General features: G+C 54.3%; 1 protein-coding gene across 26 annotated transcripts in view; it reads right to left on the reverse strand.

The window, feature by feature from the left end:
- The window catches only part of ARNT2 (aryl hydrocarbon receptor nuclear translocator 2), a 173080-nt gene that overhangs the window by 19105 nt on the left and 137522 nt on the right, over nucleotides 1-16453 (reverse strand). For all 26 annotated transcript variants that reach the window (XR_011525325.1, XR_011525316.1, XR_011525369.1 and 23 more), the window contains 4 exons: nucleotides 14859-15010; nucleotides 5439-5511; nucleotides 4493-4616; nucleotides 346-445 (listed from right to left, as the gene is read on the reverse strand). Coding sequence is in view for 15 of the 26 variants with exons in the window: in XM_070569822.1 (XP_070425923.1) it covers nucleotides 346-445; nucleotides 4493-4616; nucleotides 5439-5511; nucleotides 14859-15010 (449 nt within the window). In the remaining 11 variants the exon portion in view is untranslated. The remainder of the gene's footprint in view (nucleotides 1-345; nucleotides 446-4492; nucleotides 4617-5438; nucleotides 5512-14858; nucleotides 15011-16453) is intronic.

Below are 16453 nucleotides of genomic sequence, written 5' to 3' on the forward strand. Positions count from 1 at the left end.
TCAGGTGTCCCCAGCTCTGTCCCATCCCAGTGCTGGCTTGTGGCTAACTCACTGCCTTCTCCTCTGCAGGCAGCACTACAGAGCACAGTGGCCAGCCGGTGCCCTTCTCATCCGAGAAAGAGGGACCACCGCCGCCCGTCCACGGCAACTTGCTGAGGGCTCAAGGGCAGAACCAGAATCCCCAGCTGGCCCGGGCCTGTAGAACAGGGACCACTCCCCGATGTCTGCAGTATTTGCTGCACACGCACCTGAGCTCTGAGATCCTGGGCTTCCCCGGGGAGGGGCCTCTGCCCGTGCCTCCACCCCTCCCCCCCCGCCACCCCCCCACCCCCCCCCCGCACGTACCTGAAGGCCTTCCCCGAGTGACCCGGGGGGAAGGGGCTTCCTTGGGAGTAGATCTGCTGGGTTCCTGCTGCCGAGGCTGAGCTCATCATCTTCTTCTCCGCTGGGAAAACCAGAGCAAGGGGCGCCTGAGAGGGTGCCTGCCCTCCAGACCACGGGGCAGGCGGCCTCGAGAACAGGTGCAGGGGTGGGTGGAGGCGAGTAGGAGGGCACACTCTTGGGGCAGCCCATCCACATGCAGCCTGCTGCACGCTGGCCTCTGTGCCCCCGTGTTCCAGGACCTCACTCAGGCTGTGCTCTGAGCCCGGGCTGGGCCACAAGCCGCCCGAAGACAGTTGGGAAGACGAAAAGAGCTAATGAAAGTTCTTCCCCAGACGCTATTTTATGGATTCCTTTCTCCCCCATGGGCTGGAGATGAAACACCTTGTCTTATGTGCGAGGAAGCAGAGAGCAATGGCTGAGAGGACAGGCTCCCGCACGCAGCTCCCTGGGCTTGAACCCCAGCTCCGCCTTACTTATCAGGGGTGTGCCTTGGGCACGTTATTAAACCTCCTCCTGCCTCAGTTTCCCCAAATGGAAGACAGTGATAACAATAGGGCGGCGGTGGGAATTCACTGAGTTAACGTAAGTGACGTGCTTAGAACAGTGCCTGATAACAGAGCAAACAGCATCTAAACGTCTGCGATCACTTGTTAGAGTGTGAAAACCGAGGCTCAGCTCGTCTGAGGGCGTGAGCCGTCAAAGGAGGGCCCAGGGCCTGAATCCAAGCCCAGTGCTCCGCTCAGCCTGTTGCCCCAGAACTCTACCCATGGCCCTGTCCTCGCTCAGCAGGTGCTGAAATGGCCCACAGACCGGGGAACCTGGGGCGGCCCCAGACCTGTGTTTCTCGACTTTCCACAAGGCTTCTTTTGGGAGGCTGAGCTCCTCATGCAAGCGAGGACACCCAGGCCCAGCCCGGAGGTGTAATAATTGACCCTCTTCTGCCCCCACTGAATGGTCAGTAGAAAACTCGACTCTACACTCTCACGCACAGAGGCTGGGAGGAATGGGCTCAAATCCCAGCCGGGTTGTTTGGATCTCACGTGAGCAAGACGGTACTCTCTGTGGTGGTCTGAGAAACAGGACTGGGGAGGGGAGAGCTCTCACCGCCCCCGGAATTGAGGTGCCAGGCTCTCCGAAGCACCCTCCCATTTCCCCAGAATCTCAAAATGCCTACACTTCTTATTCCTACCATCCCTAACATCCCCGCCCACAACTAGATCCTGGAGCAAAGAAAACAAACGTTAGTTACGTGGCCATTATTTTGTGAGCAGACAGACCCCACGTCTGCACCTGTCTCTGGCTTGATGGTGGGAGGATGGGTGGAGGGGTGGGGCCCCACTCGGTGGGCAAAGGCAGTGATGGACACTCAGGCTCGTGGGCTTGGGGCCAAGATAGCATGTGCCAAATTTCCCACGTGTGTAGACAACCTCAGTGACATGTTAATAGACCAGGGGCACTGAGCAGTCTTTCTGGTCCCTTTTCTTTGCTGCAGTGGCGGGCTGCCCGTAGGAAATCCTCACAGGATGGAAGAAGCTCAGACACTTGGGTGTGTATTTCTAACCCAACCATAGGGCCTTGGATCTTGGGGAGAAAGAGAGATGAGGCTAGAAGTTGCAGGAGTGAGGGGCTTCTCTTGAATACAGACTTAATGCAAGCCTTTTTCTTTCCTCATGTATTTAAGTTTTTTGGTGGTTTGGGTAATTGAGAAACCCATTTTTTTTCCTAACTGCTCCAGAACCTTTGTAGGGTACAAAATGAAAGATCCTTGATTTTACGGTTCAATCTTCTGTATCCTTCTTCATTTTTTTAAAATTATTTTGATCTACCTGATTGGTTAGAGACGAACAAAGGCCTACTGAAATCTTCCACTACAGTTTGTTTTTATCAGGACCTTTCTGTGTTTCTATTTATTTTGGCTTTCACCTGTTTCAACATCCACGACATTTATATTTTCATTTTAGGTTGCCTTTAGTTGCATTTTGTCTTGTTTTGGTTCCACTGTGCTTTGGCAGTGCATTATTCAGAAGTTACTGATCAGGAGTCCTTGAACATCAACTTTTTTATCACTCTTGATATTCATACTTTTTTGCTATCTCACTATTTTTCTTCTGAGCGTCGTGCAATTTGCTAAACATTGTCTTGTCTTTTAAGTAGTTCAGAGGCAAGACTTCCTTCCTTCTTTTCTTTTTTCTCCCTTGCATTACAGGTTATGTTTCTATACACTTGAAGCTCTATTTCCCTATAAATATCAGAGATAGAATAGTATAAACCGATGAGAAATTTCTGTTTATTACCCCTTGTCCAAAATATGTCTGAATCTTTGCTGAACTGACTTTGATTCTAGTTTTTATTTATTTTTTTATATCTTTTGTATCTTCTAACAATTTTTTACATTAATTCTAGCTGCTGGTGGTTTCATTGTTCATCACTACTGCTTTTCCAACCTATCCACTTCCATTCTGTATTCTGTATTTTGATTCATTTCACAAACAAGCGTAATCTTTTGCCAGTAGTTTTTCCACGAGATCTAATTAGACGGTCACGTCCGAGAATGTCCTTCTGTCGTTTCCTTATATGAAAGCAGATTGATAGGTGGAAAAATTTTGGATCACATTTTCCTTCCCTTCTTTTTTGTCTGTTGATATTTTTTCTACTTTGTTATCTTTATGGGAAGGTGTCTACATTTGCATAAGCTTAAAAGTTCAAATGAATTTCCCAGAAATGCTATGGGGACCCGGTCAGATATTTCAGGCTTATCTGAAAGGAGAAAAACACTTTAGACATTCCACAACGATAGCACACCCTCTTGCTGGACGGAACTATATTTCTCTATAGGAGTCAAGCAAATACCGACGCAGGCAGGTAGCATGTCTGGGGGGCCAGTGGGAACCCACGGCAGGGAGCTGCCACCAGGTTTTCTCTTGGCAACTGGACCCTGTGCTGTGTTGGCACCTGCCGTTCTCGGCGGAAGTCAGCCCCAGCGCCCTCCTGACTTCTTGGCACTCGGTCCACAGCCAGGTGGGCATGACGGCTGCGGGCTTCCACCCACATGCTGGTAACAGGAACCTGAGGACTGCTGTCTTCCATCTGCCCGGGGGGCCTCTCTGTCCGCCCCTCAGCTTCACTGTCCCCACTCGCCAGCCCTAGTAGGATGCTGTTGGGGTTCCCTTACAAATACAGCCTTTCTCAGGCTTCCTCTGGGTAAATCAGCTGGGTTCTCCCTTCAGCTGACCCTGATTACACCGTATCTTGCAAAAATTTCATGACCATGTGAAAATAGAAACTTTTTTCTGGATTTTGGAACCGCCAAAGACATTCCCAAGTTTTATACTTTGCTAATCTTAGTGCTAATCTGAGTGGGAGACTGAGGCAGCTGCACATGTGGGTTCCATGTGACATGACTTAGAACTGCACCGTTTTCTCTAACAGCAGGACAGACACAGGTAGCGACTAAGGACCACCACATAGGATCCCCTGAGTGCATTACGGAACAGCCACATAACGGAACTCTATGCAAGCAATAGAAATGATTTAGATCGTTGAATGATCTGGAAATACTATTATTCATAATGAATGGTCAAGGGAAAAAATTAAGCTACCAAACTATGAGCTCAATTTTGTATACAGAAAGAATTCATCTGTGAGGAAGAACAGAAAGGATATACTGTAAAGAGTTAAAGATGATAATATCCAGGCGGTGGGATGGCGGATAATTATTTTTAATTGCATATTTTCATTTTAAAATGTGGTCCTCTCTATGTTAAGGATGAAGTTTATATATATTTTTTAACAGGGACATGTGTTTGGTTTAATAAAACTAAACTGCACTATGGATGAACAGAGTTCATTTACTCCATGCCCTCAAGTTTCAAAGACAAGGTGTCAGGGAACCCAGGCTGGCTGCCCCTGGTGACAGGTGCGTGAGAGGCAAGGACAGGAGCAGGGAGGGTCAGTCAGACTCCTGTATTCAGGGCTCTTTTTACACCCTGTGACAGTCACCGAAAACTCACCCTCCATGCCCTCTCCCTCAAGGGTGGCTGTCTCTAGACGGCCGGACCGCACCTGTAAACCCACATCCTGGCAACCTCAGCGCCGTCTGGAAACTTACACGCACTGATTCCCGCGAACATCTCAGCAAACCGGGGATCCCTCTCCTGGGAAAAGATTGCGTCTGCCTTTTCCACGGACTTCCCGGCCTCGTGGACTCCGGCTGGTAGGTTGGGGACAGGAACCTGTTTGCACATTAAAACACAACGGCATCCACGTGTGAGGCACAGAATGCACGTTGCCAGCGGACACCAGCTCTCCTTCATCGGGTCTCCCTCTCTGGAATCGCTGGCATTTCAGGCTTGATTCTGTAGGGTGGGGAGCTTTTCTCTATGTGAAAGCCAAGAACAGATGGGGTAGGGGTGTGAACTGGAGGTCACAGAAAGGACAACCGAGTCACGCTGATCACTTAGAGAGAGATAAATAAAAATAACCAACTGACTCTAAATATCAAGAAAAGTGAACATGAAGTTTACTTTAGGAGAGAAGCCACATACAAACACTTGGGGCAGTTTCTCCACGTGGCCACGAAGCAGCGGGAAGAGGAGGAGGCAGAGGGGGAGAGAGGCAGACTTGGGATGGGAGAGGGAAAGGACGCAGACAGGGCAGGATAGGAGAGGCGCGCCAAGGAAGAGGGGGCACAGATGAAGGCAGTAGAAAGGGCAGGTAGCTGGAGGACGGACAAGGTTGAGGATGCGTCTGCTGGCTTCTGCGTGCTGGAGTTCCTGCACAGCCTTTGGAAACTGTTAGCTCTCTGACGTTCTCAGGACTGGCTGACTGCGGCTTGTGGTTCTTCCCCTGGGCGTCACGAGTTTTATACTCTTCCTGGCTCAGCTCTGCATGGAAGAGTGAGTAGACCCCAGGGACCCAAATCTCTCTGCACTGTAGAGGGTGGATGGGGCAATATACCCAGTGGGCTGAGGGGCTCAAGCTAAGGCTTGAATTTAGCCCCTAGTCCATTGGGTTGGAGACAGTTCCAGTTGGGAAAGAGTTTTCTAGAAACTCACCTGCGATAAGTCGTATGATGACAACCCATCTCTCTGGTGCACTTCCAATTCTGCCTGCTGTTGCTGAAGCTGCCTGTGAAACGAGAAGTCAACAAGGGTCATGAGGGACGGAAGTGGTGGCGGCAGGGCTGGACCAGAACGTCCCCTGTTCTCCAAAGGTGCAGTGGGTGACACCGGATAGATCTCTAAATGGTTTTCAATTTTTATTTATTTTATTATTTTTTTAAATGCCCCAAATCAAGACTCTAAGCCCTGTATCTCAAGTTTAGGTTGCCAATATTTAGGAAGTAAGCTTGGATTTATGACTTCGTTTTATGCACGGTGAAAAGACACTACACTAAAAAAGAAAACATTTTAAAGCAAAGTTCAGAAAAGCAGGTGGGTTTAATGCTGAACAAAGCTGCTGGCTCCAGCTAACGCTGATCTATTAGCTATAGGAGCTTCCATGCCCTCATCCAAGCCCCACACTGAACCATCATAGTGGTTACTTCAGCCCACGTTGAAGTTCCAAGAGGTATGTGGGTGTCCAAGCTGCCTGACTAGCACATGGTTACGACCTTGCAGAGCCAGGCTCCGACCTATGCTGCTGACTCCCCCTGCTCTGCTCTCTGCGGCTACCAGGTTGCTCCATTTGGGAAAGAAAAAGACTCGTTAGAGAAAAGGGCCACTTTATGTTTTAAACTATGGAAACTGGGTTACTTCCAAGGACAGTGAGCTCTGCAGCTCAGAGCCTAGAAACAGGGCAGGATGACAGGGTCCTCTTCACTTCCAACCCCAGCAAGAACGACGGGCAAAAAGCTATTAGCAAATTACCAAACACATTGCACACACCCCCCTGCCCATGAATTAATTTAAAGGACATGAACAGACCATTCAAGCATTAACAAATAAATAGACAAACATACAACATGCACTATGAATACATATACTATAGAATAACATATATAATATGTATAGATGTATAATAAGCAAGCATAGGGAAACATTTTCACCATCGAAACAATAAAAATAAGTGCAAATTAAGACATCCCTGGTGTATAATTTTTTGCCTACTGAGTTGGTAAAGACACATTCAGCATGGTGGTTTGGTGTTGAAACTACCATGGTGGCACGTGGTTGGAGAAGTGTGTGTGGGACGATCTTCTTGGAAAGCAATATGGTGCCCCTATTGGGAGCTGCGAGCACAGTTACTCTCCCAGGTGGGCACCCAGCTGCTGGGGGTTGTGCTAAGGAACTTATTCAGCGGCAGGAACAAAGAGCTATCCACGCAAAATCAGATGTAACAGGGGGGCGACTTCGTAAATTACGTCTATCAATTTACTGAGTGAACGCTCCACGGTCACCAAGAATGACCATTGGGAAGACGATCTGGAAACACTGGTGTGATAAGAACATGTGGAAATGTTATGTACACTATGATTATGGCCAGGAATATCGTGTCCTATGTGGGTGAACACAGAAAAAGTATCGTGTTTGCATTAATCGGAAAGATTTTCCTTGTTTATTTTCACTGTCTATTTTGAAGCAAGAACCACCTTAGTGGGTCCCTTTTAGCATCTTGTGATCCAGCTTTTCTCACCCCTGGCCGTGCCCCACAGGGAGGTAGTAGGACCCCACAGAGGGACCACTCGCAGGTACCTTCCTCTGGGCCTGTGGCACATGGAGGGCCAGCCAGACACTCAACTGGGAGGAAGTGAGGGGAGGACAGAGAGGGAAAGTCTTCCTGAGCAGCAAGAAGTCACTGGGTGGGAGGGGCAGGTGTGGATGTGGACCAGCTCGGTCAGAGGAGCAGGTCCCTGCAGAGGTGCCACTGGGAGCTCATAGCTGGACAGCTACAACCTGAACCAGCCTGAGCACAGGTATGGTGAGGACCTGAGGGCCCCACTCAGGAGGAGGTGGTGCGGCCAGTCCCGGGGTTCGCCAACCACAGAAGGGAGGCAAGAAGGACCTGTGCATCCACCCCGCTGTGCCCCGGCCCTCTGTGGGGACTCTGCATCCCCTGCAACTCGCTCAGGCTCACAGCGTGCACTGACAACCCTCCAGGTGGGTGTCTTTTAAACCCTTTACAACGGAGGAAACTGAGGCCCAGGGGTGCTAAGGGTTTGCAGAAACTAGATGGTGCTCTCGAAGAGGGTGATTAGAGAGGGTTTAATGAAGGGGATACTTAACTGGCATGGGCAGTGGTACGGGAACCGAAACTCGGGTGGTCAAGAACCCCCAGGCTAGCATCAGTGGTAGCCATGACCTCCCATGACAGGAGTGGCGGGGGGTGAGCACTGCTCACACCTGCTGAGAGGCCTGCCTGCCAGGAGCCTGGCTTCAGTGACAGGTGCAGCCCTTGCCCACCTTCGGGAGGTGGCGAATGCTTCCTCCAAGCCTTCTCTCACCCCACTGTCTCCGGCCAGTCCCTCCACTGGCCAAGCAACTGGGAGTCAGAGAGCAAGGGAGCCCCCTGCATCCTGTCCACAAAGGTTAGCATCGGCCCCTCCCAGCCAACCAAGCGGGGCAGAGGGCGGGACGGCTTCAGGGGGCCGGTAGGCGGTGCAGACTGAGCAAGGCTCGCTCTGCCAGTTCCACGTGCAGGCTGCCTGGGTCACACTAAAGACGCGTTCCTTCGACCGACTATTCTCGGCTCCTAAGAACAGAATACACGGAGGTGATCTGGTCCACAGCTCCCCTGGTCCAGCAACCCTTGGTCCATCAGCTCTTCTGATGGGCAACTGGCCAGTCACTGCTGGACCCCCTCCTGTGCCGGGGAAACTCACTATTTTTTGAGGCAGCCCACTCCATTTGTAGACAGAAACGATTATAAAAAGTCTGTCCCCAAATCTGCCTTCCTACCACTCCCATTTTGAGTTCCAACTCAGAGAAACACACGATAGGTCAAATTCCGTTTCTAAACTCTTTTTCTCAGCATTCAAAGAGCTGCACAACCCAAACACTCCTCCAGCCATGCCTGTCCCTCCCGTGCTCCCAGTGAGTGTGTCCCCCCAAAAGGGAAGACATCCTTGCAGAAAGCCCAGGCTGGGGGACCCCGTGAACAGTTCAATTAGAACTAAGCCCAGACGAGCCATCTCTTCAGGGATGTGCACTGGAATATCCACGCCAAGCTGCGTGCGGGCTCTGGAAAGAGAAAGGTAACTCAGAACCTGGGTGGTCCCTGCCCTCGTGGAGCTGACAGTCTCCAGGGGAAGATGGAGAAGTCGGTGAGCAACGCAGCGTGCGGAGGGAAGAGCCACGACTTGGGAAGAATGAGGTCCCAGACCAGGTTCCATCTGAGCGCAGAGTATGTCTCCTAACCTTGGTCAGAGCGTGGGGAAAAGGTTAAGGATCAAACCAGCAGCCTGTGACTTCCCAGCAGGCAGCTAAAGCCCATACTAAGACCAGGAGTACAAAAAACAATTTAAAAAATGGTATTTAAAAAAATTTAAGGAGAATCAATATACTCATCCATAGGAAAATCATAACTCACTATATTTTCTCATTCTTACGTTACGGTTTTGCTTTGTTTTATTCTGATTTACACCTTGAAGGCCTCATCATCTTTCATTCGCAGGGCCTGTAAGATCTCAGTCCTCTGCCCACATCATCACATCTCTGCAATGTTCCCATTTTACAGATAAAGAAAGTGAGGCTCAGAGAGAGTTTCAATGACGTCCCCAGGGTGACATGCACACACAGGATCCAAATCCGGGTCCATCTGGCTGTGGAACTTGCACCCTGACCCACGATGTAATGAGGGCCATCATCCCACATCTCCCATCCCAGAGCTATGGGCCCAACAAGACACCATCTTGGCAGGAACCCATGGACCACGCTCTCCTCCTTGCACAATCTTCCCAGAGCCCACCCTTCAACCCACAGGCGTTCTTCCAGGAAATAACGACCGCTCCTACCTCCTGGCTCACCCTCTGTGTGCAGCCTGAGCACAGAATCTTAGCGAGGGGGCACGGCCACTGCACAGGGCTGTGCTGCTGTTGGGCCCTGGGTACCTGGCCGTGGGGTGAGTGGGGCAGAAACCCAGCCCTCTCCACTCGCCTGGCTGCGCCCCTTGGAGGAAGAGTGTGTGCTTCTAATTTGCAGGAAGGTGCGGGGCCGCCCAAGCCATCAGGAAGAGTGTTTGGGACTCCAGACCACACAAAGGTCTTCCAGTGGGATGCAGGAAACGAGGCCTCAGGCTGGGCTGGCACGTCCCCGGCACTCTCACCTGACTCCCGCTGTGGTCCGGACGTCAGCATCTCTGCCCCACAGCCTCTGGTTTCCGCTTCCTTAGCTGGAAGAAGTGTTGACCTGCAGGCCACCCCATCCTGAGAAGGGGCCTGGGGAGGTTTCTCAGACGCTTCATGGCGACGGAACAAAAATAAACCTCGCTGTGCTTGCGAATTCCAGAGAGGGAGAAGACTGGCCGCAGCACACCGGAGGGAACCAGGCTCCCCCTGCGGCAGAGGGCTGACCCTGCCCACCGGGGCACAAGAGCTGATGATGGATCGGAAACCAGATGCATCAAGCCCCGCTTCCTGTCAGCGCAGCCTCCCCGTGTAGGGAGGCGCAGGATGCCGGGCAGGTGCCGCCAATTATCTCTGACGCTCCCTGAAGAGGCTTTTACTTAGGCTGAGCAAGCGAGCGAGCAGCCTTCGGGGGGCATTCAGAGGCAGTGTGCGACTGCACCCCAGGAGTAACCAGAATCTGGCTCGGAGGCATCTGGGGGCTCAGCAAGCTCAGCTGACCAGACGGAGGCTCATAATACCCACCAGTGAATGAGCGCCATTGGCATACAGAATACCCACCACTGAATGAGCGCCACTGGCATGCAGAATACCCACCACTTATTGAGCGCCATTGGCATGCCCATTGTGAAGGGCTCTGAAGGCCCGTGAAGGGGTTGGAATTGATTTGATCAGGGACAGGGAGCAGCTGAGTGTGTTTGAGAGAAGTCGCTCCTGGGGCCACATGCAAGGTAGGGGAGCTGGCCAGAGAGAAGGATGGGTAGTCACCAGGGAGATGGTGAAGGCTCGACTGGGGCATTGGGGAGCAGGCAGAGGAGGAGGAGATGGGCCCAGAGAACCTAAGACAGAACCTGTGGGCCTGGCTCTCTGCCGGGCTGTCTGTTGCAGGTGGGTGGGAGGGCGGGCCTCAGGACACGTCCCTGGTTGGGGTTGGTGCCAGGTGTCTTGGCCTCTTCCCAGCTCGACGCCCCAAAGAGACCAGGAATGCAATCTTCCTCTTACTTCCTTTCCCCTCCCTTCACGCCCCACTCCCAGCCCCCTGCCCACCACGGACCAGGGCGGGGCCCGAGGCCGCCATAACTGAGTACGCCGGGATGTCTACGGGCTCTGAGACGCCCAGCGTGACCGCGGGCACGATGAGTTTAAGGAAACACACACACCCCAGTGCGACACGCAGCTGCGGCTCTGGAGACCTTCAGCGGCTCTGGAGCGGTGCTGTCACAGGAGAGAGGGCTCGGCCGGGCAGACCAGAAGGAAAAGATGCTGGAAACGAAGACACCCAGCACTCAGGTCGTCAAATGTAAAGACGCCGGAGTGACTCCTGCACAGAACAGCCCACGACTTGTCTCCGTAAAAGAGGGTCGACCCCAAACACCGAGACGGGGGCACTTGACAGTTGTGTGACCAGCGCATGAAACCAGTTTTCCTGCATCGACACAACAGGAAAACAGGCAGGGGCGACGGAGGGGTCTTCTTCTCACCAGCTTCGTGCAAATGCTGACCATCAAATGCTCCACTCCCAGGGGAAGTTTCTTTTGGAGGCTCCTGAGCGAATGCAACTAAGGGGCAACTCTTTCCCCTCCGGGGCTCAGAGCATTTAAGGACCTTTCCACAGCCAGTCTGCTCAGTGCCAGCAAAGTTTAGCTGCAAATCTGAGAAAGGGCCTCTTCACATCCATGGCTGTCACTGCCCTCTGCTGTCTGCAGTCAACTTCTTCCAAATGTCTTTACCCACCGAAGACCTTTTGGTCCAGAAGACACGAGTTCAGGCTTCCGTGTAAGTCTGCGTGCGAGAGGCGTTCTCATTCCATCCGACCTCAGCGAGCTGCCAAGAGCCTCTGTCCCGAGACGGTGCGTAGGGACACCCCTGGACAGAGTGTTCTGTTCTGTGATGCTCCCTGTCTTCCAAGGAGGGTCTTCACCATCCTTCCAGGCTCCACAGCAGCACAGCCCAGTGGGGAGGCTTCCTCGGAGGCCCCGGGGGTGGCCTTCATCCTCCGCCTCCTCTGTGCCCTCACAGCATCTCTTCTGCGCCTCCCTTCTGCCACTTTTCACGGCCTCCATGTGATGGCAGCCACCCTGGAGGCGGGGACCATATGGAGGGACCGGAATCTCCTGGACGCCTGGGGCAGGGTGTGTACCTTCACTGTGTCCAGTGAATACCAGCTGGGTTAAATTGAGTCCCCACGAAGCATGCAACTTCAAAGCTTCGAAGGCCAAAGCTTACATAAATGTTGGAAGTGAATGAAGAATGGTGAAAAGTGTAAAAGTACCAAAAACCCAGAAAAGGGGAGCTTCCACCTGCTCTTCTGAGCCAAATCTAGAGGACAGTCAGGTCTCCAGCCTGGGGCCATGCTCTGTACTGCATTGGGACGGCCTGGATCCACCGTGGGAGCAGTTTCAGTGACAGCGCGACTGGGGTCTGAGAGCGGGCGCGGGCTGCTCCCACGACACCCTGTGAGCTGCTCTCATCCGCAGACACCAGGCACCACAAGAGGCTGCGGAGGGACCTGGAGAGAGTAGGGGTGTGTGTGTGTGGGGGGGGGGCGGGGAGCGAGCAGGCAGGGAGGAAGGGAGGAGGAAGAGGGACAGAGCATCAGAGGGTGGCTCTCGCTAAGAACCAGCCAGCACGTTGGTGTCAGAAGGATGAAAGTTCCAGAATAGTGCTCGTGGCTCTGCAAGGGTGACGGGGCTTGCCCATTTCCACGGCATCCAGCACAGGTGGTGGACACGGCTGCAGAGTGGCCGAGACTGGACGTCCGAGCTGGGCCTGAACAGACGCTGAGACCCAGGCTGCCGTCTCCTGCCTCCTCCCCCTGGCTCCTGCAGCTGTGCTGGTCCACCTGTGACCTCCATCCTGGGAGCTCCTGAAAGGGAGGCCCAGGCCCCACCTCCACGACCCATCTGTTGAGCAAAGCAGCAGCCGTAGGACCCTGAGACCGCCTGTCCGCCACGCACTCCTGTTTCTCCAAGGCCAGGGCTGCACGTGGGCCCGGCGCCCGGGGTGCCTCTGTGCTCCCTGAGGGAAGCCCTCTCCTGCCACGCTGGGGGAGCAGGAAGAGTGGAAGCCTCAGCTTGACCGGGCTGACCTAGCAGCGACTAGACAAACTCAGACGCAGAGGAAAGTAAAAGAACGCCATCTCTGCGCCCCCGGCGTCTGCGGCTTCTTCCATCCGCTCCTGCTCTTTCCACCACCCAGGAAGTCCTGACCAGAAGACGGAGGGGGAAGAAGAACCAGAGCATCCATCAAGCCAAGGGGTAAGATGTAAAGAGAGAGGGGTGGTCAGACTATTTCGGGGGCATGACAGTGAGAGCGAGTTACCGATGTGGGTCCCCGGTGGGGGCCGAACCAGGCTGTCGGGGTGAAGACAAGACAAATGGTGAAGCGGGCAGGGCCAGCGGGGAGAGACACTTCGGTGGGTTTGCAAGACAGGGGTCTTCAAGGCCAGGAAGTCGTGTGCCAGCCTGAAGCCCCCGGGAAGGAGCCTGTGGCGAGGGACGGACAAGAAGGGTGGGTTGCATGCGGGGGACAGAGGATGTGCCGGGAGCTGGAGAGAAAGTGGGGGGCCGGTCCGGAGGGAGGAGGTTCGCCCTTGTAGGAGCCAAAGGAGGAGGACGGGAGGGATCGAGACGGACACTCCGCACAGGAGGAGGTTCATGCAAAGCGGCTGGGGCGAAGGTAGGATGATCTGCCCACAGTCCAGGAAGAAAGTGGGTCAGCACCTCAGAAGCCCGCAGAGGACCCGGGCAGCCTGTCAGCACCGTGCCGAGAAGCTGCCACGGGAACCGTGTCAGTGATGATGGTGGCAGAGCCCGTGCACCGGCGGGAGGCTCCACGCCTGCTGTTCCACCAGAGGCTTCCCATGCACTGTCCACGCGCAGGGTCTCGGGGAGGAAGTTCTGCTCCCCTCACCGTGTTACAGATGAGGCAACCGAGGCTTAGAAAGGGGGGTGACTCGCCCAGCTGGGAGCCGAGTTGAAACGCAGGTGACCGCCCTCCGAGGGATCCTGTGTGCACCCGTCTGTCCGGCTCTGTGCCTGCGGCCCAAGGGCTGGGCTGAGCTCGAGACAGACAGTAATGCTGCCTGGAAGGGGGCTGCTTCATGGGGCCCAGAGGGGACGCCCCAACCCAGGGCGTGGGTATGGTGACAGGGCCAGAGTACTGGGGCAGCCCAGGGCAATGGTGACTTCAGTCCCCAGGGGCCGTCCACAGGGGGAAAGGAGGTGGCGGGGGCAGCGGGGGGGGGGAACAGACCCCCATCTGTGTTGAACTTGGGAAAATGGGGGATGGCGGTGTCACTGACTGGTGTGGGGAGACACGAGGAAGGTTCTCACGACGTCAGCTCATCTCACACCCCTGCAGGCCACAGCCCCCCAGCACTCCAGGTCCCATGGGCTCCCCTACAACTGGACATCATTTTGCCATCATTCGTGCTCGTTCTTTGGCCTTGTGTTTCCTCGAGAATAAACCCAGAGAGGAGGCGTGACCTGCCTGTAGATAGGGGCTTGACCTCGTTGAATCCTCACACAGCCCCCCAAGGGAGGCATCATGACCCCATTCCACAGATGAGCAAGCGACAGCTAAGAGAAGAAGTGATGCACAGGCCGAGGTCACACAGCCGGGAAGCAAAGGGCCAAGACCAGCCCAGGTCTGTGTGCCAACACCTGTGGGATGCAGCTGGGTGAAGCCGGCAGAGATCCCGGGCCCCCCAGGCCCGGAGAGGGAGGAGACTGGGCACCGTGCGTCCCTGAGTGCACACCTCAGTCCACCTGCCCCACGTCCTTGGGCTGCCAAGAGCCTCAGCCTCGCTCCTCTGCCCACGGGTCCAAGAAACCAGGCACAAGGGGCTGGAACCCCAGGGAGCTGCGAGGGAGCACCCAGCCCCGCCTCGCTGGGCTCCGTGCTCGGAGAAGAGAAGAGGAACAGAAACGGGAGCACCTTGAACTGACCGCTGGAGGAAGGGGCACCACGGGGTCATCCCTCGGCTCCAGGGTCTAACACATCGGGAGGGAAATGACAAGGGGACACAGGAGGGGAGCTATGACAGGGACCATGGCCGTCCCTCTCCTTGCTCCTCATCCCTGCAGGGATTTCCCCTGCAGGTGGAGCCAGGAGCCTGTGGGGAAAGATGAGCCCGGAGCAAAGCTGCCAGCTCTGGACCCGAGAAGGGGCGGCAATGGGCACGAGCACGTACTTGACGTTGGTGTTGGTGCAGATGATGTACTCGATCTCGTCAGAGTAGGGGTTCTGGAAGGTGAAGCTGCTGGTGCGGATCAGCATCCACTCCCGGTTCTTGGTGCGGAATCGATACATGACCGACAGCACTTGGCCTTTGAGCTTCACCACCTGAGGAAACATTGGAGGAGGAGGTCAGCGGGAGGCAGGGCGGTGCCAGATTGAGGAAGGAAGGACGCCAGGCCACACGGTTGCTGCGAAGGCTCGACAATGACCTTTTATATCAGGACTTATTTGCTTTTACAAATCAGATCATGAAACCTCTACAAGCTGGAGTGTTTCCCTTTTTGCCTTTGCTGCTGGGGCACTCTGGGTTCGATGCCAGTAAACCCCAAAGTTATCATCTCAGTCAGGTAGGTAGTCCTATGTATTCAAGGATTGATTTCTTCATACCTCACATTAAAAAAATTCTTAGCCTGTGTTTAACATTATAAACGGGATCAAATATACTCTCTGGGAGGAGACGTAATAAAATGATAAATTCGTATGCATTATCTATTTGCATGTATGTATCGATAATTATTTTTCTGTTGCAGGATGGTTTCCCCAATACTTCCAAATGTATTCCTTCAGGCATGTCCTCATAAGAGTTTGGTGAAGGCGGCTTCACTATTTATAAATACTGAGTCTTGGACATTAAATAAGTTGCCCAAGGTCACACAACGTGGGTGCAAAAGCTGGGACAGGAACCAGGATCCTGCCTCTGAACCACGCGTTTGTCGCTCTGGATACACATCGCTCTTCTGCTCTTTGTGGACACACAGTCTGTGCATGTGCAGACACACATGTGTAAATGCACACGCAGACGCGCAGACAGCAGTATTTGGGGCAGACCTTGTGGCTGAAGCATAAATGGAAGGAGAAAAGATACAAATGGCGGGGGTGTCGGCCTGGGTGTGCTAACACCTCCAGGACAAAGCAAGGTGAACAGGAACTCTCTCCACAGGCCTGTGCAGCCTAGAGCCTGGGTGGCTCGGATGGGAGGGCCCTGGGCCCACGCAGCCAGGCCTCCTGACCGTGAGACCACAGTGTGACCAGAGACAAGAACGGGGACCTGGTCCGGGGGGTCAGGGAAGGCCGAGCTCCCCTTTTCCTAACCCTCTACACCTGGAGTTTATTCCCGGTAGGAGGTCAGGGGGCCGCATCTGGGGGGGGCCTCTGGGCCCCCCCGAGTGTCCCCGCCCTCAGCCCGGTGCTGGCACAGAGCACATGCTTGCAGCACTTTTCTCAAAAAGACAGGATGGGTCTTTGGCTCCAGTGCTGGGCTGACAGAGCTGGGGTGACTGTGCTTTTTCTGCACCAGCTCTGGGGAAGCCAGAGGAGGTGAACCCTAGGGGGACAGACAAGGCTCCCTATGGGGACCCCGGGTCATAAAGAACCCAGACTGAAGCTCAGGAGGGTGGGCGACCCTTCGACACCACACGCCAGGAGGAGGCACGGGGCAGGGCCGGGCCAGGCCAGGACACTCGGGGCAAGTCCCAGCCCAACAGCAGGCTGGCTCCTTCCTCACAGGGCCACAGGCCACAGCCCCGCGCCCTCAGGCCGGCATGCTGA

Source organism: Equus przewalskii, chromosome 1, assembly GCF_037783145.1.
Source record: "Equus przewalskii isolate Varuska chromosome 1, EquPr2, whole genome shotgun sequence".
In the NCBI taxonomy this organism is placed as follows: Eukaryota; Metazoa; Chordata; class Mammalia; order Perissodactyla; family Equidae; genus Equus; species Equus przewalskii.